Source organism: Capsicum annuum, chromosome 9 (genome assembly GCF_002878395.1).
Source record: "Capsicum annuum cultivar UCD-10X-F1 chromosome 9, UCD10Xv1.1, whole genome shotgun sequence".
In the NCBI taxonomy this organism is placed as follows: domain Eukaryota; kingdom Viridiplantae; phylum Streptophyta; class Magnoliopsida; order Solanales; family Solanaceae; genus Capsicum; species Capsicum annuum.
The window spans coordinates 8,944,827-8,969,593 of record NC_061119.1 but is presented as its reverse complement, the minus strand read 5'-3'; the positions used below and the strand labels follow the sequence as shown (position 1 = coordinate 8,969,593).

The 24,767-nt window shown below is 35.8% G+C and overlaps 2 protein-coding genes across 2 annotated transcripts; one reads left to right on the top strand and one right to left on the bottom strand.

The window, feature by feature from the left end:
* Positions 1 to 1,199: 1,199 nt before the first annotated feature.
* On the top strand, positions 1,200 to 16,216 carry LOC107843073 (WD repeat-containing protein 20; the record flags this gene model as incomplete). The annotated part of the gene is given in 11 exon segments (XM_047396065.1): positions 1,200 to 1,956; positions 9,966 to 10,277; positions 10,359 to 10,467; positions 10,561 to 10,654; positions 12,250 to 12,337; positions 12,428 to 12,511; positions 13,958 to 14,051; positions 14,141 to 14,228; positions 14,407 to 14,512; positions 14,598 to 14,690; positions 15,339 to 16,216. Coding segments are annotated over 11 exon segments (1,656 nt in total). The 3' UTR covers positions 15,735 to 16,216.
* A 592-nt stretch (positions 16,217 to 16,808) lies between these two features.
* On the bottom strand, positions 16,809 to 22,233 carry LOC107843072. Its single transcript, XM_016687235.2, has 8 exons — positions 21,794 to 22,233; positions 20,408 to 20,902; positions 19,305 to 19,476; positions 18,468 to 18,753; positions 18,309 to 18,381; positions 18,148 to 18,238; positions 17,920 to 17,999; positions 16,809 to 17,410 (listed from the first exon to the last, which is right to left on the bottom strand). The coding sequence occupies exons 1-8, from the start codon at positions 21,905 to 21,907 to the stop codon at positions 17,156 to 17,158; spliced, it is 1,566 nt and encodes a 521-aa protein (XP_016542721.1). The 5' UTR covers positions 21,908 to 22,233; the 3' UTR covers positions 16,809 to 17,155.
* Between the last annotated feature and the right edge of the window lie 2,534 nt (positions 22,234 to 24,767).

The window sequence follows — 24,767 nt, the reverse complement described above, 5'->3', positions numbered from 1 at the left end:
CAAGTCTTCCTCTACTGCCCCTAACGCCAAACCTTGCCCCCCTCCTATACCCGCCCTTCCCTCTTCCCCCACCCCCATAAAAGCCCCCCGCTCCAACCCCGTCGGACATGACCCTATCCAACCATCAACTCCCACAGCCACTACTTCAAGAAAAATAATAAATGAGAGTAACAAAGCAGCAACAGAAAATACAAGGCACACGCAAATTAGAAGGAATAATCAAGAAAAATAAGTCACTCCCATAACTTAAAAATAATTCCAGAGATGGAATAATCAGGAAAAAGTGGATATCAAAGTTTAGAAATCACCGAATTAGTAAACTGATGTAGAAAATTCTCGCCGAAGCAGGAAAATTATAGTACAGTAATAGCCTAGCACCAGGGGAAGCAACACAAATAATAAAAAGTGGTGCAAGTCACCGATATACGACAGCAGACAAACCCACCAAATTAAACGCAATTCAAGATACAGGAGATAATACAAGAATTAATACGAAAGGAGGAAATAGCAAAGGTTAGAAGTCACCAAGTTACTCTTGTAGTCCAAGTCCTCTTTTATGCCACTTTTTAAAATGAGGATCCAAATTAAACCTCAATTCTTAAAAGGGACACGTATCAATTTAATGGTGTGATCTAATAGTTAATGAAGTGAACTGAAGAGCATGAGATTTTAGGTTAAATTTTCAGTAAAAATAAAAATATTAAGTGATTTTTTCTAATTTGTTGGTGTTTGATGGACGGAGTTACTAAGTATCTGGTTTTTTTATGAAAGGTGACAAATATATCGTAAAATTAATCGATACGCACGAGTTAGTGAAAGATGACAAATATATCGTGAAATTAATCAACGTACATGTAAACTAGCTCGAACTTCACGACACGATTATTAAAAAAATAAAAAAAGGGGATTACTTGATACCTATTTTTGACAGGAGGTGACAAAATTAATCAGCGTACATGGAAACTAGATCGAACTCCACGATACGATTATTAAAAAAATGAAAAGGGGGGGCGGGGGGGAAGGGGGGAATACACATTGAAATTTTTGTGTTTTCTTAGCAAGCTCCCAAAAGCCAAAAGCCCAAATTCCCAAATTAGACATTAAACACATTCTTAAACCTTAATAATCCACAACTAAATCTCAAACTCAACTACACACGGAAATAGAAAGAAAAAAAAAACTAATTGCTGAAACAGCAGAAGTACAACAACAGCAAGAAGAAGAAGAAGAACCAGAAATAGCTGCAAAAAGTCAATTATCACCCTTTCCCAAAAACCACTTTGATCTAGAAGCAATTTGACACCCAAGAAAGAATTCATTAAACACCATCAAAAAACTCTATTCAACCCCCCTCCCCCTAACCACCCCACCTCACCCCACCCAATTGTTAAATGATCTCATAAACCCCATATGTTGAATTCTTGATTAGAAGTGAAAAAAAAGTTTCTTTTTCTTTTTGAATTCTTGATAAGAAGAGAAAAAAAGGTTTTTTATTTTTGGGTTTATTGAATTCTTGAAAAAAAGAGAAAAAAAGGGTGTTTTTTGTGTGTGTGTTTATTGAATTGTTGATAAGAGGAAAAAGTTTTTTGTTTTATGTTTTTTGAATTCTTGATAAGAAGAGAAAGAAGGTTTTTTTTCTTTTTTGGTTTATTGAATTGTTGATAAGAGAAAAAAGTGTTTTTTTTTTTTTTTTGAACTCTTGATAAGAAGATAAAAAATAGGAAGAAAAAAAAGTTTTTTATTTTTGAATTGTTGATCGGAAGAATGATGAATTCAGGGGTTAGTGGTAATTCAATGTCATCATCATCAGCACAAGGAAACAACAGCAGTAATAATGCACAATCACCTGGTTTGAAGACCTATTTCAAGACTCCGGAAGGAAGGTACAAGCTTCAGTATGAGAAGACTCATCCTGCTGGCCTTCTTCATTATGCTCATGGCAAGACTGTTACTCAGGTATAGAGATTTATCTTTTTTCTAATTAATTGTGTTTATTGATGTTAATAGTCGTGAACCGGGCTGCCCTTTTTTTATGTTTGTAAGATGGTCAAGATTGGATTTTGAGCTGAGTTTTAGAAGGGGTTTGGCTAATATGGTTAATTTCAAGTTTAGTGGTTTGTAAGATGATTAAGATTGGATTTTTGAGCTGAGTTTTGGAAGGGATTTGGCTAATATGGTTAATTTCAAATATTTAGTGTGAGTTCGAGGATTAGGATAGAAAGTTAGTTAGTAGTAGTGCCCTTTTTCGCAGGATTTAATGTCTTTCCCTTCTTAATTGTGTTTGTTGATGTTAATAGGTTGCGTACAATAGAATCTTGTGGTCTGGCCCTTCCCTGGACGTCGTGCATAGAGGGAGCTTTAGTGCACTGGGCTGCTCTTTTTTTTTATGTTTGTAAGATGGTCAATATTGGATTTTGAGCTGAGTTTTGGAAGGGGTTTGGGTAATATGGTTAATTTTAAATAAACATCAATAGGCTGCGTACAATAGATTATTGTAGTCCTACCCTTCCCCAGACCCCGTGCATAAAAGGAGCTTTAGTGCACCGGACTGCCCTTTTTTATGTTTGTAAGATGGGCAAGATTGGATTTTTGAGCTGAGTTTTTGAAGGGGTTTGGCTAATATGGTTAATTTCAAGTTTAGTGGTTTGTAAGATGATCAAGATTGGATTTTGAGCCGAGTTTTAGAAGGGGTTTGACTAATATGGGTTAATTTCAAACATTTATTATGAGTTTGAGGATTGGGGTAGAAGGTTAGTTTGTAGTCTGCCCTTTTTCGTAGGGTTTAGTATGTATTTTTCCTTCTTAATTTTGTTTGTTGAGGCTAATTTCAACTTTAGTGGTTTGTAAGATGGTTAAAGATTGGATTTTTGAGCTGAATTTTAGAAAGGGTTTGGCTAGTATGGTTAATTTCAACTTTAGTGATTTGAAAGATGTTCAAGATTGGATTGAGCTGATTTTTAGAAGGGGTTTGGCTAATATGGTTAATTTCAACTCTAGTGATTTGAAAGATGTTCAAGATTGGATTGAGCTGATTTTTAGAAGGGGTTTGGCTAATATTGGTTAATTTCAAACATTTAGTGGGAGTTCAAGGGTAAGGTAGAAGGTAGTTAGTAGTCGTTCCAGAAGGAAGATACAAGTTTCAGTATTAGAAAACTCATCCTGTTGGGCTTCTTCATTATGCGTATGGTTAAATTGTTACTCAGGTATAAAGGCTAGTTCTTAAGCTTTTTGTGGGTTCTTGTCTTTTTTCTTCTTAATTGTGTTTATTGATGTTAAATTCAACGTTAGTGGTTTGTTAGATGGTTAAATATTGGATTTTTGAGCTGAGTTTTAGAAGGGTTTGGTTAATTTCAACTTTAATGGAGTTTGTAAGATGCTCAAAATTGCATTTTAAGCTGAATTTTAGAAGGGGTTCAACTAATATGGGTTAATGTCAACTATTTATTATGAGTTCGAGGATTAGGGTAGAAGGTTAGTTAGTAGCCAACTAGCGGTTCCCTATTTCAAGATTCCAGAAGGAAGATGCACGCTTTAGTATGAGAAAACTCATCCTGCTGGGCTTCGTTATGCTCATGGAAAGACTCCAACTCAGGTATAAAGATTATCGTTAGATGTTTATTGTGTTTATTGATGTTAATTTCAACTTTAGTGGTTTGTTAGATGGTTAAAGATTGGATTTTTTAGCTGAGTTTTAGATGGGGTTTAGCTAATATGGTTAATATGGAAAAACTGTTTGTCAGTTCTAAAGATTAGTTCACTGGCTTTGGTGGGTACTTGTTATTTTTTAAAATCTTAATTCTTGTTTATGGATGTTAATTTCAAGTTTGGTGGTTTCTAAGATTCAAGATTGGATTTTTGAGTTGAGTTTTAGAAGGGGTTTGGTTAGTATGGTTAATTTCAAGTTTAGTGGTTTTGTTAGATGGTTAACGATTGGATTTTTTAGCTAAGTTTTAGCTAGCGTTTGGCCATATATTCCCAAATATTTTTGGCAAGTCATTTTTGGATGAAGTTTCACCTTGTGTTTGGCCATAGTATTTGGGAAACATATTTCACTTTTAAAAGTTTCCAAAAAATTGGCCCAACTACTAATTTTTTCTAGTATTTGGGAATTTGGATTATTTGCCAAAAATATTTGCCAAATAATGACAAATTATATGGACAAGCATTATTTGCCAATTTTTTTTTCAAAAACTACTTTGAAAATCTATGGCCAAAGGGGGCCTTAGAAGGGTTTGGCTAATATGGTTAATCAATTTAGTGGTTTGTAAGATGGTCAAGATCAGAGTTTTGAGCTGAAATTTAGGAGTTGGCGAATATGGTTAATTTCAAACATTGTGTGAGCTCGAGGATTAGGGTAGAAGGTTAGATAGTAGTCGTTCCTATTTGAAGATTCCAGAAGGAAGATACAAGCTTTAGTGTGAAAAGACTCATCCTGCAGTTCTTCTTCATTATGCTCATGGCAAGACTTTAACTCAGGTGTAAAGATTATCTTTGGATGTTTATTGTGTTTATTGACGTTAATTTCAACTTTAGTGGTTTGTAAGATGGTCAAGATTGAATTTTTGAGCTGAGATTTTGAAGGAGGTTTGGCTATTATTGTTAATTTCAACTATAGTGGTTTGTAAGATGTTCAAAGTTGGATTTTGAGCTGAGTTTTTGAAGGGTTTGCTAATATGGGTTAATTTCAAACATTTAGTGGGAGGTCGAGGATTAGGATAGAAGGTTAGTTACTTAGTTAGTAGTCGTTCCAGAAGGAAGATACAAGCTTCAGTATGAGAAAACTCATCCTGCAGAGCTTCTTCACTATGCTCATGGCAAAACTGCCCATCTATGAAGATTAGTTCACAGGCTTTAGTGCGTTCTTGTTTTTTTTTTTCATGTTAATTGTGTTTATTGATGTTCATTTCAACTTTAGTGGTTTGTTAGATAGTTAAAGATTGGATTTTGAAGCTGAGTTTTTGAAGGGGTTTGGCTAATATGGGCTAATTTCAAACATTTAGTGTGAGAGGTATAGTGATCAGCTCTTAAGCTTTGGTAGGTTCTTGTCTTTTTTCTTCTACTTTAATGGTTTGCTCAATGGTTAAAGATTGGAATTTTGAGCTGAGTTTTACAAAGGGCTTGGCTAATATGCTTAATTTCATGTTTATTGCTTTGTAAGATGCTCAAAATTGGATTTTTGGCCAATATGGGTTGATTTAAAACATTAAGTGTGAGCTGTACAGTGCACAGTATAGACTCTTGTGCTCTGGCCCTTCCCAGACCCGCACATAACGAGAGCCTTAATGCACCAGGCTGCCCTTTTAGTGTGAGAGGTATAAAGATTATCTCCTAAGCTTTGGTTAGTACTTAGTTCTTGTCTTTTTTCTTCTTAATTGTGTTTACTGATGTTAATTTCAACTTTAGTGTTTTGTAGATGGTCAAGATTGGATTTTTAAGATGAGTTTTAAAAGGGGGTTGGTCAATATGGGTTAATTTCAAACATTTAGTGCAAGTTTATCTGCCCTACCAAGGCTGGGCTATGCTTTGATGGGTTCGTAATTTTTTTCTTCCTAATTGAGTTTATTGATGTTAATTTCAACTTAAGTGGTTTGTAAGATGCTCAAAAATTTGAGTTTTAGAAGGGGTTTGGCTAATATGAGTTACTTTCAAACATTTAATGTGAGTTCAGGTGCCCTGCACTTTTATGCAATCTGCCAAGCAACATCTATTGATGAATGGTTTTACAATGGCGGTCCTTATGAACTAAGGGGCCGTTTGGTAGAGTGTATTAAAAATATAATACATGCATTAATTTTTGTGCATTAGTAATACCTTGTTTGGTATCATATTTTTAACTATGCATAACTAATACTTGCACTAATTATACACTCTATTGTGTATTGAGGTGTGTATTAATAATATACACTATTTTCTATGTATTAGTAATGCAAGACTTTCAACACATGTATTAATTTATTAAATGACGTTATTACCCTTAAACTATTCCCCCCCCCCCTTTCTTTTTCCACCATATCACATTCCCTATTCTTCTCCCACCATATTAAAAATTATTCTCTTTGTATTCTGCCGTGGAAAAGAGGATGTTGATTGATGAACTAGTATGTGATACAACAAAAAGGGCTCATCCAAGAAGAAATTATTTTCATTTTCTGCAATAAATTTGGTACCGGATGGGAAGCCTCAAGGCATTTTATCTCCGGATGGTAAATCCACCAAAAGATGAGACAGTTGGAATCAGGAAAATCCTGAAGCAATTTGGCACAGATGGAGATGCAAACATCTTCTATTGGTTTCAAAATCACCGGTCAAGGTTTCACCGTCGTCAATGACAATTCAGGCGAGCCTTAGTGCGGCCGAAGTAGGAGGAGAACAATCTGCAACTTCAAGGTCTAGTTGTGGCGGTGCAATTCAGTTTCACTCTAGCACTGCAAATCTGGGTTCATCATCTATTTCTTTTGTAATGTGGCCTTTTGTTTGTTTCTTGGATTCACACTTGGTCAAACAAAGTTGCTACCAAGCACTTGCAAGCTCATTTGTTGGCTTTGTCAAATTTGATTGGCTAGTCCAACATTGCATGCAATTTGTTTCTTGTCAAATTTGGTTGGCTAGTCCAACATTGCATGCAAGTTGTTTTCTTGTCAAATTTGGTTGGCAAAGTAGTGTATTGATGTCATTGATGACATCAACGTAGGTTTGTTTTGTGCCTATAAATAGAGGCATTTCCACCCTCTTTGGAATATACCATTTAGAGAAGAACACCAACATTTGAAGAAGATTTAGTTGTGTTTGTTTTCTTCTTTGTAGAGAGTATTTGTAAGAGAGTTGTGTTGGGAAATACTTTGAGTGAACCTCTTCTTTGGAGTGATCTTTGTGAGGTTATTCTTTTGGGTATTTGGGCTATTAGAGTATTTAATTACTCTAATTTTGTACTCTCTTTTGTATCTTTATACTTTTTTTGTTCCGTTGGTGTTTAGTGAAGTTGTTTCTCTTTTGGTTGTGGATGTAGGTCAAGTTGACCGAACCACGTTAAATTTGTGCCTCCTTTATTTTTTCAACTTATCGTTATTATCGTTTTGTTATCGTCTTCAAACGATTACTTTGTTTGATTCTGCACTATCCGGGATTCTCGATCCTAACAAATTGGTATCAGAGCGAGGTTAATCCTGATTTTGTCTTAGTAGTACCATGACGATTACAAAGATTTATGTTGAGAAATTTGACCGAAGTGCAAACTTTGGTATGTGGCAGTTGAAAATGGAAGCTATCCTAGTTCAGGATTGTTCAGATATGGATTGCAAGGAAAGGAGAAAATTTCAGAAAAAATGACAGACGAGGAGTTTGAAATAGACTCTACCTGAAGCAAAAGCTTTATACAATTCGTATGGATGAAAATACTTCCCTACTGTCACATCTTGATGCCTTTGATTCCATTCTTATGGATTTAAGTAATATAGATGTCAAGGTTGAGGAAGAAGATCAAGCTGTTTTGCTAATATGTTCCCTACCACATTCCTTGAAGAATTTTAAAGATACTATACTTTATGGGAAAGAAACTATCTCTTATAGAAAAATCAAATCTATGCTGAAATCTAAAGATCAGATAGATAGAGATATTACCGAGGAAGGTAGTGGAAATCAGGCGTCCGGTTTATTTGTCAGGAGTAGATCTAATGAAAAGTCTAGATTTAGTAATTCAGTGTGTTATTACTGTCATAAAAAAGGTCACATCAAGTTTAATTGTCCTAAGTTGCAAAACAAGGGAAAAGTAAAGAAAAATGAGCATGGGGATTCCGACACTGCTGAAGCAAGTGTTGCTGCTGATGAGATTGAAGGAGCAATATTTTTAGTAACCGAAAATATTTCTTGTTCTAACAATAAGTGGATTTTAGATTCGGCTTGTGCATTTCATATGTGTCCTAACAAGGACTTATTTTCTACATATGATCCTGTTGAAGATGGAGTTGTCTTGGTAGGCAATAATGTTGCTTGCAAAATTGTTGGAACAGGTACCGTCCGAATTAAAATGCATGATGGTATTGTAAGAACTCTCAGAAATGTTAGATGTGTTCCTGAGTTGAAGAAAAATCTCATCTCTTTGGGCACTCTAGAATCTTTTGGGTGCAAATACACAGGTGAAGGTGGAGTTCTTGAAGTCTCTCGAGGTGGTCTTGTGGTTATGAAGGCAAGCAAGTCTGGGACGCTGTACACACTGTTGGGATCTACTATTGCAGATGTTGCTACTGGTTCAATTTCAGATGGAGACTCATCTGATTCTGACGTCATGGAATTTTGAAAGACCTTTGAGGCTTTATGAAGAAGGTGGAGCAAATTTACTATATTAAACAAACTCAGGCCAAGGTGGAGATTTGTAATGTGGCCTTTTGTTTGTTTCTTGGATTCACACTTGGTCAAACAAAGTTGCTACCAAGCACTTGCAAGATCATTTGTTGGCTTTGTCAAATTTGGTTGGCTAATCCAACATTGCATGCAATTTGTTTTCTTGTCAAATTTGGTTGGCAAAGTAGTGTGTTGATGTCATTGATGGTATCAACGTTGGTTTGTTTTGTGCCTATAAATAGAGGCATTTCCACCCTCTTTGGAATATACCATTTAGAGAAGAACACCAACATTTGAAGAAGATTTAGTTGTGTTTGTTTACTTCTTTGTAGAGAGTATTTGTAAGAGAGTTGTGTTGGGAAATACTTTGAGTGAACCTCTTCTTTGGAGTGATCTTTGTGAGGTTATTCTTTTGGGTATTTGGGCTATTAGAGTATTTAATTACTCTAATTTTGTACTCTCTTTTGTATCTTTGTACTTTTTTTGTTCCGTTGGTGTTTAGTGAAGTTGCTTCTCTTTTGGTTGTGGGCGTAGGTCAAGTTGATCGAACCACGTTAAATTTGTGCCTCCTTTATTTTCTCAACTTATCGTTATTATCATTTTGTTATCGCCTTCAAACGATTACTTTGTTTAATTCTGCACTATCCGGGATTCTCGATCCTAACATCTTTCCCCATGGCTGCACCTTCCAGTTATCTTCTACTTGGTTCCTCCTCCCAAATAGATACATCTTCAGTTGGTCCGAAAGGAAAGTTTGAAGGAAACTTCTGCAGAAAACTATGTTGCACCATTTGCTCGAGCTTTGCTGCTTGTATGCATTGAAAACAGAGTGTACAAATAAAGGTTGAAGGAAGGGCAATTCAGTAAAAAAAAACATCCTTTTATAAAAATTATACAAATATATATTATCTTTAATACATCAAACCAAACATTGTGTGAAAAATAATATATGTGTAACTAATACCAGCATTATCAATACTTGCATTAATAATACAAACATTACTAATACACCTTATTTAACATTAATCTTATACACTCTACCAAACAACTCCTAATTGTTCTACACTTCTTACTTGGCGTAGTTGTTACATGGGTCATGAGTGAGAGCGTAGTTTCCATTTGGGTATGTGACCTCAAGGCTGGGGTAGGTTTACTTGTCACCTCTATTTTATTTGTGGATGTAGCATGTTAGGGATGGAGTAGTGGATAGGGAGGTTTGCGTCCCAACACACTTTTCTAGAAAAACAAGAAAAAAGAGGTTACTTTAAGTTTACTTGGCACCTGTATTTGTGGGTGTAGCAGGTTACCTAGAGGATCAATCAAGGCTCATAACCCGACGTAGCCTCTTCCGGATAAAAGGAAGTTTAATCTCAAGTTCAAGGTAGTTTTTGTGGGGTATAGTGGTTGATTCTGCCAATATTTTTCTTTTTTCGCCACTTAGCTGTGCTGGGAGCTTCTGAGCAATTAATTTTTACAGTTAATTGGTTTAATTCGTATCTTCCTTTTCACCCTAAATCGAGAATCCGTTATCTGACTTTTCGCCCCAAATCGAGAATCCTTTATCTGTCTTTTTTCCCCACATCAAGAGTCCATTATTGAGATAATATCAAAATAATTTACATTTTCAGGTGACCCTTGCTCATCTCAAGGATAAGCCGACACAGTCGCAACCCCAATCATCATCAACTTTTGGAGTGAGCAGTGGTGTTAGGTCAGCTGCAGCAAGGCTCTTAGGTGGAAATGGTAGTAAAACACTTAGTTTTGTTGGAGGAAATGGTGGAAGTAAGTCTATTAGTGGCATAGGTGGTAGGGTTGGATCATTTGGGGTGTCAAGTTCAAGTAATTTTGCTGGTAATTCAAACTTTGATGGCAAAGGAACCTATTTAGTGTTCAACGTTGGCGATGCAATTTTTGTCAGCGACTTGAATTCTCGAGATAAGGTAAGCTCTCATCAACATGTTTGCTCTCTGAGATGGTAGATTTGCTGATATGGATTATGAGAGATTTATTGGCCAATATAGGACCCTATAAAGTCTATACATTTCAGCAATTCAAACCCCGTTTGCCATGCATTTGATCCAGATGCAAAGGACGGACATGACATGCTCATTGGGTTAAATTCTGGAGATGGTATTTTTCCTTCTATCTGTCTATGTGACATATTATTTGCAGCTTACAGTAGGTTTCTTTTTACAATCACAAGGTCTGTTTTCACACTTGCAGTTTATTCAGTATCGTTACGGCAACAACTACAAGATATTGGGAAGAAGCTTATTGGGGCACAGCATTACAATAAGGATGGTGTTGTCAACAACAGGCAAGGCTCTCATATAAAACCGTCATTGTTATTATTGTAAAAGCTTATTTGTTTTTATCTTGTTTTTTGGGGAATAATGTTTATAGACCTAGGCTTCCTTGGCATCTCTTTTAGTTGACTTTGTAATAGATGAATATTTAGTCAGACAGCGTCATACATGCTCTTTGATGGCTAATACAGCTTGTTAGCTCCCTAAAATTTTCCTTATAGTAGATAGCTTTTCATTTTGATAAAGGTGGAATCTTATGTTAGTGGAAGCCTCATTCGCGGATGGGCATAATACCGTCATTGAATTAAGTGCCACTGAGCTGGTTATTTCCCATTTTATGGGGGTCAGAAATCAGATATTAAATTGGTAATCATAGCTGTATGTGACCAGGAGGTCACGGGCTCAAGTCGTGGAAACATCCTCTTGTAAAAATGTTAGGTAAGACGGCATACAAGGGTCCGACCCTTCCTAGACCCTGCGCATAGCGAGAGGTTTACTGCACCGGGCTATCCTTTTTCAAATACGGTTGTATCATCCAGAAAATATGCTGCTTTTGCACTACATTTTTAAATGACATTTATGATTACATAATGTTCTCTGAGGCACTCCTTCTCATGTTCAAAATAGCGCTCTGTAATCTTAAAACAAGATCCTTCTAGCTTATAAATATATGTCTATCATTAAGTATAGGTCCATCTCTTACGGACTATTGGAGATACTGACACCTCCCAGTTCCCATGTACGAACTCACCCCTTCCCCGAGTGAGGGAGGATAAGTAGATTAGTTGATGAAGTATAAGGATCAAAAACAAATTCAATTTCTTAGAACCGTCATAAGTAATCAAGAAGTTATTCAACAACTACATACCCAGTGTATTCCCACAAACTGGGTTCTCGGGAGGGTAAAGTGTACGCAGTCCATACCACTACCTTAGATGAAGTAGAGAGGCTGTTTTCAATAAACCCCCGGCTCAGGAAAAGAAGTTATTCATAAAAATAAGTTTTCTTTTGAACAAGAAAAAGGCACTATATGTAAGCAAAGGTCGTAAAGGAAATGCAAAAGATACCCAAACAAGTGAAGTAGGGGAAGAAAGAAAAAAACTTAATAAGATAAGGAACAAAGAAGAAAGATCTTTGTTACCTTTCTCCTTTTAAAAAAAGGGAAGAAGAAGAGGGGTAGATCTCGAAGGCACCATCATTCTCCTTTGATCAAATATATAAATATTTATGTTCCACAGATACCCTCTGTAATGCGTCCTTCATCAACGGTACTCTCAGAATATATTTGATCTTCTCAGCATGGTATACTCCACCCTTCAAATCTATGACCGCACTTTGCCACTTTGGTGACTCAAAACCCCCAACCTTATGGTTATTATTAGTGGAGGATCTCCTTACCACTAGGCTACCCCTTCCTTTAGAACATCCACAATTCATTTAAGCGTTTGTTGTGTTAATCACTTGTTGAATATTTCAATCTGTTAAATGCAATGTCTAGCCATGCTGTATGTAAATGTGATAGTCGCACAAAACACAAAGAGGTTTTTATACCAAAAAGAGAATGATTATTTGCCAAGTTAACAATTTCCTTTGTATTCAACACCAGTCGTTGTACTAGTATCGCATGGGTGCCTAACAGTGATGGGGCTTTTGTTGTTGCTCATGCTGATGGAAATTTTTATGTCTACGATAAGGTAAATCTTTAATCTAAATGGTGTGCTACTAATCCAATTCTCATATTTCCAATTTTTGTTAGACCAATGTGCACCTTTGTTGTTTCTCAGAGCAAAGATGGTTCTGCTGATCCGTCATTTCCAGTCATCAAGGATCAAACACAATTTTCTGTTTCCCATGCACGCTATAGTAAGGTATTGTGCTTATGGACGTGGTACTTTTCTGCAGATTTAATAATTCGCTCGATATATGAATACCGGGAAATAAGACAACAATTGTCTCTTATTTGTCTCCAATCACTTGCCAATTTTGCTGTATCTTTTGATCAAGAGATCAACCACACCTAAATCTCAACTAAGTTGGGGACGGCTGTATGGTTTTGTGAACCCGTACTGTGGTGTTCAGGTTCATTTAATTTCAATCCTAAATAATTTGTCTTGTAAAGTATAGGGTCTCTGAGTCTATCACTTAACCCTATACCAATTATACAAGTCTCTTACCTTAATAAAAGAATAAAAAGACTCATGACAGACAGTTGACTCATTGTAAGTATAAAGCAATAACGATCATTAAATCTCAGCTAGTTTCTATAGCCTATATGTATTATTAATTTCCATTATTTCCAACTGCGACATCTGTCTCTTTTCCTCTCTTCTTCCTTTGGCCCTGTATTACTGCCTCTTAAGTGGCACATTGAGACGAAATATGGATTTTTGCCATCTGGGAAAGAATAAAACAAGAATAAGTGAGACAAACAGGTATAAACATATTAAGGTGGCCCAATTTATCAAGCTTTAGAGTTCGGTTAAATTGCCATAATCTTGTCAAATCACCACCAACAAATCGGTTAGTCCTCTCTCTGGAAACCAGGAAATTTGGTCCTTGTCAGGCCATTGCTGTTGTATTGCAAAGGTGCAGCGATCCTCCTATTCCCACTTTATTTCAAGGATATAGTGGAGAACTAAGTTGCGCGGACTCTTCATTTTCGATGCGAACCTGTTTCAGAGTTTTCAAAAATACACCACTTTTGGAGAATTCCACAGGCACCCATATACATTTTTGAAGACTTCGAGCAACATAGGTAGAGAACTAACCAGATGCAATTTATTCCTTGCACAAAGTATTTTGGTCTAATTTTCTTACTATACCGCTTTTCTCCAATCACCATATCTATCACTTCTCTTGTGGTGGTAGAAGCCCCACCTCCTCTCCCTTGTATACTTCTTTAGGTTGCTATATTTACGCAAATAAGTTTCAGCAAATTGTGATATTATTGAAATAATAGAATTCTTATTTTTACATATGTTAAACTGGCATCTTTTTGCATCTAGCAAAAAACAAAAATGGTGTATCCTGTTTCATCTTTCTAAAAACAAAAATGATCATTTTCCCGTTGTACACTAGGCGATTCTATTTTTTTTCTTCTGCGAAGACTTTGTATTCTACTACGTCTTTCCAAATAAAGATACTCCTGTTTTGACGCCCTACTACTTAATGAGCCATTATTTTGAAAGCCACTTAATATGTTTTCTTACTCATTGTACTAAACTAAACATCTGAAGTTTATGAAAAGCAATTTATTTTATTCCTTTCACCTTATCATTTGGCTTTATAGTTCTTTCTTCATTGTCTTTATGCAGAATCCTGTAGCTAGATGGCATATCTGTCAAGGTTCAATAAATAGCATTGCTATCTCAAATGATGGAGCATATATTGCAACTGTAGGGAGAGATGGTATTTTCTTCATCTAGTGACTATTTTTTGATCTTTTACTTTCGTTCTTTTGATCGTTAACTCGGCTGATAATGACTAATAAAATTCAGGTTATCTGAGAGTATTTGACTATAAAAATGAACAGCTTATATGTGGTGGGAAAAGCTACTATGGTGCTCTGTTGTGTTGTGCGTGGAGGTGAGTGTCTGTCGTGTTTTAGGTACTAGATATATCTATGTCTTGAAGTTGCTTTTGCATTCCAATTTAAACTTAGGATCCGTTCCGTTAATAGTAAATACTACACAAATTTCCCCCAAACATCTTGTTGTCAATGTTTTGACTAGAGAAAATTTTTACTGAGTAAATGAACTGACAGTATGGATGGCAAGTACATTTTAACTGGTGGAGAAGATGACCTAGTTCAGGTTTGGAGCATGGAGGAAAGGAAAGTAGTTGCATGGGGTGAGGGACACAACTCTTGGGTGAGTTTGTAGCTGATAAGAATGACTAACCTTTCTTCTTTGTGAAATTCAAGCCTTCCTTACTGTCTTGATTCATGTCTGATAGGTAAGCGGAGTGGCATTTGATTCATATTGGACAGCACCAAATTCAGATGGCACGGATGAAAATGTTGTCTACAGATTTGGTTCTGTTGGTCAGGTAATGTTTTAATGAAACACTAAGGCTGCATGAATCGCTACAAAATCTAGATTCATATGTGTCCACAGAAAAAAATCTAGATTCATATGTGCATATTCAAGAGGAACACTTTATCGGAGTTTTAAAAAAATTGTATCTTGCTCAACGAAGGAACTGAAATCAAAGTTGATCTTCTTTTCCCCCTCTTAGGTCTTTAGCGGACATAACTTTGTGAATACTTGTGCGGTTTGATATATTGATGTTTACTTAAGTAAAAGCTATCCATCCGACTGATTAGACTTTTTTTTAACCTATTATAATTCATTTTCTGCTCCTTAATAGGACTTTTTGCATGTTCAAGACCCTTAGATTACTCCTGTTCCGATGTACCAAGTGATTATGTGTTTTTTTGGGTGAAATCGAAACATTCTGCATTCAGTGCATTTCATTTGTGGTAGGTTTTTTTTCTGCGACATGCTTCCTCTGCCTATCATGATGATGGTGTTTTGAGTCCTACCTTCATAATTTCATGTGCATAGCAATTTGCTAGAAGTCAGAACTAATAATTTCATGACAAGATATTATTGGTAATAGCTCTACGGTTGATTGCGGGGTTTACGTACTTGAACTCCTTGCTTGACTGTCGACAAACTTGACATTTCTTTGCAGGACACACAATTACTTCTGTGGGATCTAGAAATGGATGAAATTGTAGTACCAATGCGCCGTCCTCCTGGTGGATCTCCAACTTTCAGCACAGGGAGTCAGTCGTCACATTGGGATAATGCTTGCCCCGTGGGTACTTTGCAACCTGCTCCAAGCATGCGAGACATTCCAAAAATATCACCACTGGTTACTCATCGTGTTCATACTGAGCCGCTCTCTGGTTTAACATTCACTCATGAATCAGTTCTTACTGCCTGCCGCGAGGGGCATATTAAGATCTGGATGAGACCAGGCTTTGGTGAAAACCAATCAAACAACTCAGATTCTTTATTGAGTACAAGTCTGAAGGAGAAGTCATCGATATCAGGGAAGGCTCTTTCTTCGAGTTACAAGCAATGACATTACAATTACACGACAGTTTGCTAAGTGACGGATGCAGTAAGTGGGGTCTTTTTCCGTACATACTACCATTCACTGCTCTTCAATTAGTTTGCTCATTTCTAATAAGCACTTGACAAGAGGTTGCGCGATGAGATTAACCGACCAATTGTATAGCCAACAACGAAGACGCTGTTGGGAGCAAGAGAAAGGTTGGAAGAACAGTGCGTGCCTTGGCGTGTAAGTATGAAATGTTAACAAGAATATTTAAGCTGATGGGCTGAAATAATCGGCGTAAATTTCTAGTTCCCACCCTCATAGATCTCCCAGCCCCTCCTTTGCCCCTTTTGTTTTCTTTTTTGTTTCATCTGTATCCAATTTTGCCTAGAAACTTCTGGTTGACATTTGATTTGAATTGGATACCTCTTGTTTTTCCCTGTGCATATTTTTGCCATGGCATTATGAGGCTGATAAAGCTTATTTAAAGGCATTTTTTCATGAAATTTTACATGTGCAAGTTGGTCAGTCTGGTGAAACTCTTAACTGAGACTAGTATGAAGACCTGCAACTTACCTCTGTAATATCTAACAAGTGGAGTCTTATGTTGATCATATAGAATACCAACACATTTAAAGAAGACTGAAGAAACTAGTCCATGACTTGGTATCATTGGAATGCTGCCTGTATGTTAGTGTCAAAGACCCCCCCCTCCCACCCCCCACCCCCCAATCCCAGGCCCAATAGGGAATACACGAAACCTTTGGAACCGGGGTCATGGGCATAGCACATTCTGATGATCGGCCAAGCGAATAAGTCAGTTTCAAAGTGGATTGTCGTGCGAAGAGTATGCTATGACCAGTGACCACCTGCCTGCATGAAAATTTTGAAGTTTCCACATAAAAGGTTTTTGAAATGTGGATCCAAAAGTAGCTTGTAATAGTTAGTTCATTGGACGTTTAGAAGGCACATTCATACAAACCAAAGGAGTATTAAACAAGCATATACTATTACTTAATCGAATGTAAAAGTAGCCAAAATACCAGTGAACAAAGATGTGCCAAGCAATTGAATGGAAAAGGTAAAAGAAGATGGGTATACGATCTAATTTTGCAACAGAATTAGAAAGGAGAATAGATCATTTCTGCATTCTGGTATTTACATTATTTCAGTTTCCTTTCATGTACTGCCTAGCTACTGGAACAAACAATGAACCGGCGCACTTCCTACACTGACAAAGAACAAGAACCTCCAGTCGAATTCATTTCAAGTCTCGCTTTAGAATTCTGAAGTTCGGAGAGAGCTTTGGTGTAACTGAAAACTGTGTACGGCTGCACAACTTGCAACGACTAGCGCTATACGCTCCAATAATTTTGCTAACAAGAGACAGAAAATAGTATACTCTCCTTTGGTTCTTGATAAAATGAGATTATGTTTGGCCTGTATCAACTTCTATTGGCAACTCCAGAAGTACCAGCTTCTTCGGCTTGACGCGTTTGGCTTTCTACCTGAGGTGTAGAACTAACTTCTGATGATTGATTTGGCTGTGTCCCTTCTTGAGAAGTATGTTGCTCAGTTGACCCAGCATTCCATCTATTCCTCCATTTCATAAGCTCATGAAGAAAAGAAGTTCCACACATTACACCTCCAAAACCCGCAAACGAAGCAAGAAGAATAGATAGAACTGCCTGCACTCGAAGCTACAATTCCGAGCATAAGAGTTTTTAGTATTAGGTTGAGCCCGAGGTCTTGTGAAATGATGGCATAATACATAAACAGACACTCAAACTTGACCTCAAGTGGCAAGTTAGCGCTCCAACTTTGAATATACACATTTAGACACCTCACAACTCGTCTCAATTGTGTCAGTTGAACACTCTCAACTTACCCAATGATCATCTAGACATCACCAAAATTTATGTGCCATGTCAACATTGCATGTCTACAAGACACAATGGGGACAAGTTGGAGTGTTAAGTTGTCACTTGAGACCTATGTTGCTCGGACTCTTCAAAAATGCCGACGGGTGCATGTCAGATCCTGCAAAAATAGTGTATTTGGAGAGTCCGAGCAACTGAGCTTGAGACCAAGTTGAGGTGTCTAGACTCTTAAGTTGGAGTGTTTGCTTGTCAGCCGAGGCCATGTTAAGAGTTTGTTTAAATGTATTATGCCTAAGATTTTTGTTTATTTGACCTGAAGCATTACTTACCACTGAGTAGAACACATGAGCAAACAGAACCACCAAGGCAAACTGAGTGACAGCATAAATCCAAGCATATCGCCTTTGTACTGAACAAAATAAAGCATGTCGTTTATATGTGATCTCACTGTATAATATATAGCAGCAAACAGAATCGAAAAAGTGAAATCCGACACTGTTAAACTGAAATTGAAAGAAGCGTCTGAAACGGAGAGTGTTTGTTTTTAGTTCATGTACCCATAGTTGTTGCTGTCATGGATGCAAGAAGACCCAAGATGCATGAAAAGGGCAGAGATATAGCGATCGCGCCAGATCCCATTCTGGTAACCTGTAACAAGCACTACTTAAGACCCCATTCTGGAGTAGGAATGACATTGCTGTATTAGTCTTTTACTCACCAAAAGCTGCTCCAGAAAACAAAAGTAGGCAAGCATGCTGACGATGACGAGAACAGGAACGTCCTGCCAAATCCTGCAAGCATTTTGACACATCAAGTAAAAAACCATGTAATTTAGATTAAAAATTTCTTCATTTTGATAGGAAGTTGAGGTGCATACCTGTATCCGACAGATTCAATTTGAGCTCCATTTCCTCTAGGATTAGTACTTTGAATCCGCAAAAGAGTGACAGGTAAGTTGCGAACCTCTTGATTACAGACATCACAGATCTTGTTTCCTTTTATGCTAAACCATTTTATAGCACATTCTTTATGAGCTAAGGCTAGTTCACCTTTACAGCTACACTCCATCTTCAAAGTTTCCGAACCCTCCCCAAGTTCAACGAAGCAGATTCTGCACACAGCGTCTTCTTGAGTGATGTCTTCACCAAAATTAGCATTTTCATCTGAACCATTAACACTAATAAAGGTGTAGGTTAGTTATCCTAGGTGAGTGAATGTATGGTTCAAGCTGAAAATGCAGTGATGTCTATCGACCTAAGAATACTGTCAGCTAATTTACAGAATATTCTGTGTCCAAATGTAGGATATTAAATCCAATTTCCTAAAGTAACCAGATTTTGAGTTATGACTTTTTTGAAATATAAATGATACTCCCTCCATTTCAATTTGTTTGTTTGGTTTTGACTTAGAACAAAGTTTAAGAAAGTAAAAAGACACTTGAATTTTGTGGTCTTAAACTAAAGATATGCAGATCTTGTGGTCTTAAGCATGTAACGTGGAAAATTGAAATTAAAGAGCTGCTAAGAAAGGAAAGAGGCATGCTTTTTGAAACGGATTAAAAAGGAAAGTAAAACGAACAAATTGTAACAGAGGGAGTATGTGAATTTAGACTTAACAAAGCATCAAAGACTTATCTAACAGAGAATCAACGGTTGCACAACAAAAGCCTTTAGCATGTAACAATGCCTCAAACATGATTATAGACATAAATTACCTGAGCCAACAGTTGGAGTTGCATTCAATGGTGTAGCATCATGTCTTGGCATGTGAGGAGTTGAGGGGACTACACGATAGACACTTCCTACGTAATCCATCTGTTTTAAGCTCTCATCTTTGAACAATGTTGGCACTGAATGTGAGCGAGGTATGGGATGCAGTCCTCCTTTCTAGAAGACGGTGAAATTTTAAGATTTAGAGAAAATGAGAGCAAAGGAAATCTTGAACGATAAGTGAAATTACAAAGACCTTTACATTTATGCCAACAAACCAGTAAGAAGATCCCTGATCTCTACATACATCCAGATATAACATCTACGTAGATGCATTAAGACTTAGAGAACACTCATTTAACTATTGGTAGACCTCACCAGAAAAGGTAGAGAGATTGTCCCAGATAGACCCTCAGCCCAAAAGAAGTGTAATCAAAGCAGGATTGGAAGGAAAATAACGACAGCAAAAGAGAGAGACAAACAAAGCAAATAAAGCTATAGGTAGTAGTAAAAATTGAAGAATAAGATACGATATGAATACTACTAAAGAAGGAGAAGAGAAGAAGAGGAGACTAGTCCCCACCTCTCAAACATATAAGTACGACGAGACTCGCCTTCTACCCTAATCATATCTAATCTATTTTAACCATTTATGGAGAAGGTCCAACTATTCTAATTTGTAAAGAAATCATTTCAGAATAAGAATTGGTCAGGCTAGTGATTTTTCATCATATAATCAATCAGCATAACACTAGTTTGGAGATCTTCCGCTAGGAGGAAATAGCACGCCGAAAATAACACGCCACTCCAACACCCTCAACCTCCAACTAAAAATCTAATGAATGATTGACTGGCTGTAACAAAGCGACAAAATAGGAGGAAAAACAAGAGTTCCACGCTTCTTACTTGCATATTCAAAAGTTTACAGATGTAAACATATGGTATATATAACTTGTTTTTTTTCTACTTTTAGCGAGTTACCCAAAGTTGCATCTTTCTTAACATTTATTACCCAATGTAACATAGTCTCACTGAGAATTTTACAGTTAGGAAGAAGATACGGATTACAATCACACCATTAACGATAGGAACAGAAATAAGTACTTACAACTGAATAAAATGCTGCATCTTCATAGTCACCATGCGCTGATTCTGGATTAGAGTGTTCTATTGGAGTTACCGGCAATGATGAAGTTCTTTTCATCTTTGGTGTGAAAATTCTCTTAACGGATAAAGACCTGAAAATTGAAGGCTTGTCCTGAGGCATGGGAGAGGCTCCAAGAGCTAACATTGCAGCCTTTTCAATATCAGACGTCCTATTCCGGAACTTTAAACTTAATTTAGGGAGGAGAGATTTAATGGAGGATTTAGCCCTCGATAACGAGGGACCTGGAGATTCATTTAATCTAACATGGTTAGGGCTCGATGATGGAGAGAAAAGCACTCTTTTGGAAGTCTGAAATGGTGACGGGGGCATGTCTATCCTCGTAAAATCTTCTGTTTGTATATCAATGGTTCTTTCAGGTACTTCCGGAGGTAGGTTTTGCTGCCTCTGCCGTTCGCAGAGTTGTACTTCCTCTACTATTTCACTTGATTCACCAACCTAAAGACATACAAACACAACTTAACCAATTTGCAACCAAACAAAGATATACGCTTGAAACACTTCTCCAATACAAGGATTAATTAGCACGTGGCACCGGTTACAAAGTATTAGTTCCAAGAATGATGTTCAAGCAAAGGAAAAAACTTCATAATTCAAAGCACTAGGTGAAGACCCAAATCCACCGTTTTCCCAAATAACAACAACAACATAACCAACGAAAATTCACAAGTGAGGTCCGGGGATGGTAGTGTGTACGTGGACCCTACACCTACCTCGTAAAGATAAAGAGGTTGTTTGTATAGACCCTCGACTCAAGTAAAGCATCTCAAAACAGTTCAACAAGTCCTTGAACATTCCTAAAACATCTCTAAAATCATAAAACAGAAGAAAAAATCCTAGAAAATGATAATTCAGCCAGGAAAAAGAGGAAATTGAGTGACATCCAAGCCCAAAAAAGAATCTCTCTTTTTTAAAGGGAATCAAATTCCAACAACAAAAATCAAACAAGCAAGATAAGGATGAATAATGATAGACACCCACCAAAAGCCATAGCTCAAAGAGAGAAATGACCAGTACACTAAAGCTCCCGCTATGCCGGGATCTACCGAAAGGCCAGAGCATAAGGGTCTATTGTACGCATCCTTACCCAACATTTCTGCAAGAGGTTTTTCCACGGCTTGAACCCGTGATCTCTTGGTCATATGACAACAATTTTACCAATTACTCGTAAAAGCAGAAAATAGGAACTCATACCTAGCACCCAAGTTAGTGAAAACACAAACAAAATAACAACAAATCAAGAAGAAAAGGGACAAAAAAAAACAATGACATATCAAGTGTAATCCAACAAGTGGGGTCCGGGGAATATAGGATGTATGTCGACCTTACCCCTATCTTCGTGACGTAAAAAAGTTGTTTCCGATAGACCCTTGGCAAAATAACAACAAATAATAACAGGAGAGGAAAATAAAGCCATAGATCCTCCAACAAGTCCTTGTACATTCCTAAAACATCTTGTAAATCTTAAAACAAAGCAAAAACAAATAGTAAAAGAACAGTACAAAAACAAAATAATACAATAGTCGAAGTACAAGAAAGAAACAACATATAGTAACTGAAATCCAAGGACAACTCATATACATCACCCAGTGACATACACACAAAAAATAACAAATCAAGAAGAAGAAAAAAACAAGTCATAGCTCAAATTAAGAAATGGGAAAAAGCAGAAACAAAACCAATATACAGCACCCAAGTTTAGTATACACAAAAATATATACATAACAAGAAATCAATTTTAAAAAAAAAAAAAAAAAAAAAAAAAAAAAAAAAACTTTTTAAAAAGAGGAGGAGGAAAAAATTTGCTATTAAGGTTGTTGTTGGTACAGTTTTTTTTGTCATCCTCTTCAGCTAAACATTTCTTGTTACTATTATTCTCCATAAATGTATAACAAAATTTCAATGGAAACAAAAAAAAAAAAAAAAGGAAATAAACTAAAAATTGTAAAGAAACTATAGGAAAGTGAATGAGTGAAAGTAAAGAAGAGTTCCCATGAACTCTTAAAAAGTTTGGAAGGTTTGAGAGAAAAAAGAGAGACAAGTAATGTAGTAATGCTTTTGGTAGTTTCGGTTAACAAACAATGTACTTACTAATACTCTTGTTTTCTTTCTCTTTCTTTTTTTTTTCTTTTCCACTAAGTGGTTGTTTGTCATGAGCTATAAGGGGTCGTTTGGTTGCAAACAAGTTATCTGGGATTAGTTATTCTATTCTCAAAGGGATAAAAATAATATTCAATCAAATATAGAATAAGCTTATTCTAAAATTAATTTCGATATTAGTTATCTTTTGTACCAAACGAGGTGTGGTAATGACTGATCTAGGGATTAATATTAGGATGAATTTATTTTATATTTAGTTGGAACGAAATAGAGGGATAACTTATTCTGTATTTATCTCGAGATTATAGTATTATTTTATATACGTTTGGGATGTGATAACAATCTCGAACAAAACAAGCCCTAATGATTTGTTTGATATGTAGGATAGGTAAGGGTATCTTATTTAGTTAATGACATAATTTTTTTGGAAATCAATTCCTTAATTAAACCAAATACATTAAATTTAATCTCAAATTTAATTTTAAGATATGATTTCCATTCAATTTGGAATTATCTTACCTCGTTGAAAGGTGAGATAAATTAATTCAGAAATTTTATTTTTGGAAATAATTTAATTTGCACATCAAACGAATCATTTGGTACATTGAATGAATAAGGATAATAATTTGAAATTAAGTTTATTCAATGCTTGATTTGGATATTAATTAATTTTGAAAATTATTTATTTTATCTTATTTTTAATACACTTAAATGATGAAATTATCTATCTCAATTTATGAAATACTTTTATCTATGACATCTCGTATACTTAAAGGTCGTTTGGTTGGTTAATAAGGGATACTTATAATAATAAAATTATTTAGACATCTAAACAGTTGGACAACGACCAATCGCCTAATTTTAGAAAATAATCACTATACTATATGTATAATTTGAATAAATTGATTAAAAAATAAATAGTTAATCAGTTATTTATCAAAGATTCTTATTTTATTAATTGGTATATGTTTTTCTTTTTTGGTTTTTTCACTCGATTGTTCGGTATTCGCATTAAAATCCAACTAATTTAGATTTGTGTTTCGTATGACTCATTTGAGAAAAACGCTTTCTAACAAGGATTTTTCTAAATTGAAGACTCGAATCCGAGATATCTGATTAGGAAAGCAATAATTTCACTCGCTGCATCATATGTTTTGGCTCATTGATAAAAATAAGGTTTACATATTAGAAAATAAAATATATTGTGTGTTTTCAACCGCATTTTCTCTTTTATTTATTTTCCTTTTATTTTATCTTACTTTCTTTTTTGTTCACTTAATTACTAATATCAACTCTTCTGTACCAATTATTGCCTCCCAAAACATCATTTTCCATCAAGTCAATGTTGATGTTGTGACTCACTAATGAAAGTTACTTAAATCAATTAACCCTAACATATATATATAGAGAGAGAAATATATAGCTCTACAAAATATATATTACTTTAATGGACTTTGGCATTTCGAATTTCGAAGGGTTTTCAAAAGAACAACGACTTATTTTTTTTCTAGTTATACTCACAATGTTTTTCAATTTATCTGACTTGATTTAAACTTTTAAAGCATGAGGATTAAATTATTAGAATTTCAGAAAAAAATTACATATTTAAAAAATATATAAATCACAACAGTTAATAATTCAAACAGTAAGAAACTTTGTTTTCTACAATTAACATTAGTTTAATCTTGTCGAAAAGCAGAGCATGCACACACCTAAGTTGTTGTCCCATATCGATTTATTGAATCACAACACATTGGCACGAAGTGGATAGCTGATCGGTTCGATTGTTGCTAGTTGGCAGATGACATTGAAAATCGTGTCACGTCTCAACCCATTTAATGATGGGATAGAATTCTCACTGGCAATCGAGACAATCGAGTGGCAGTGTCATGATTTATAAAGGAACCGGGCGATATCTTATTTTTCATTAGAGGGTAGATGCATGAACATTAACTCCAAAAGACATATGTCGCATGTCAAAATAAAATTGTCAAATAACAATTTTATAAGTGAAAAAGGGAAAAGTATTTTCTTAAAAAAATTTAAGCATCTTAATAAAAAAATGTTACTATAATAGAGATAAAATATCAATATATCAAAAAAAAAAATATGAATTACATCAGTTAATAATTCAAATGTTAAGAAACTCTACTTTTTACAACTAAAATTAATCTAGTCTAGTCGGAGTGCGGAGCGCGCACAC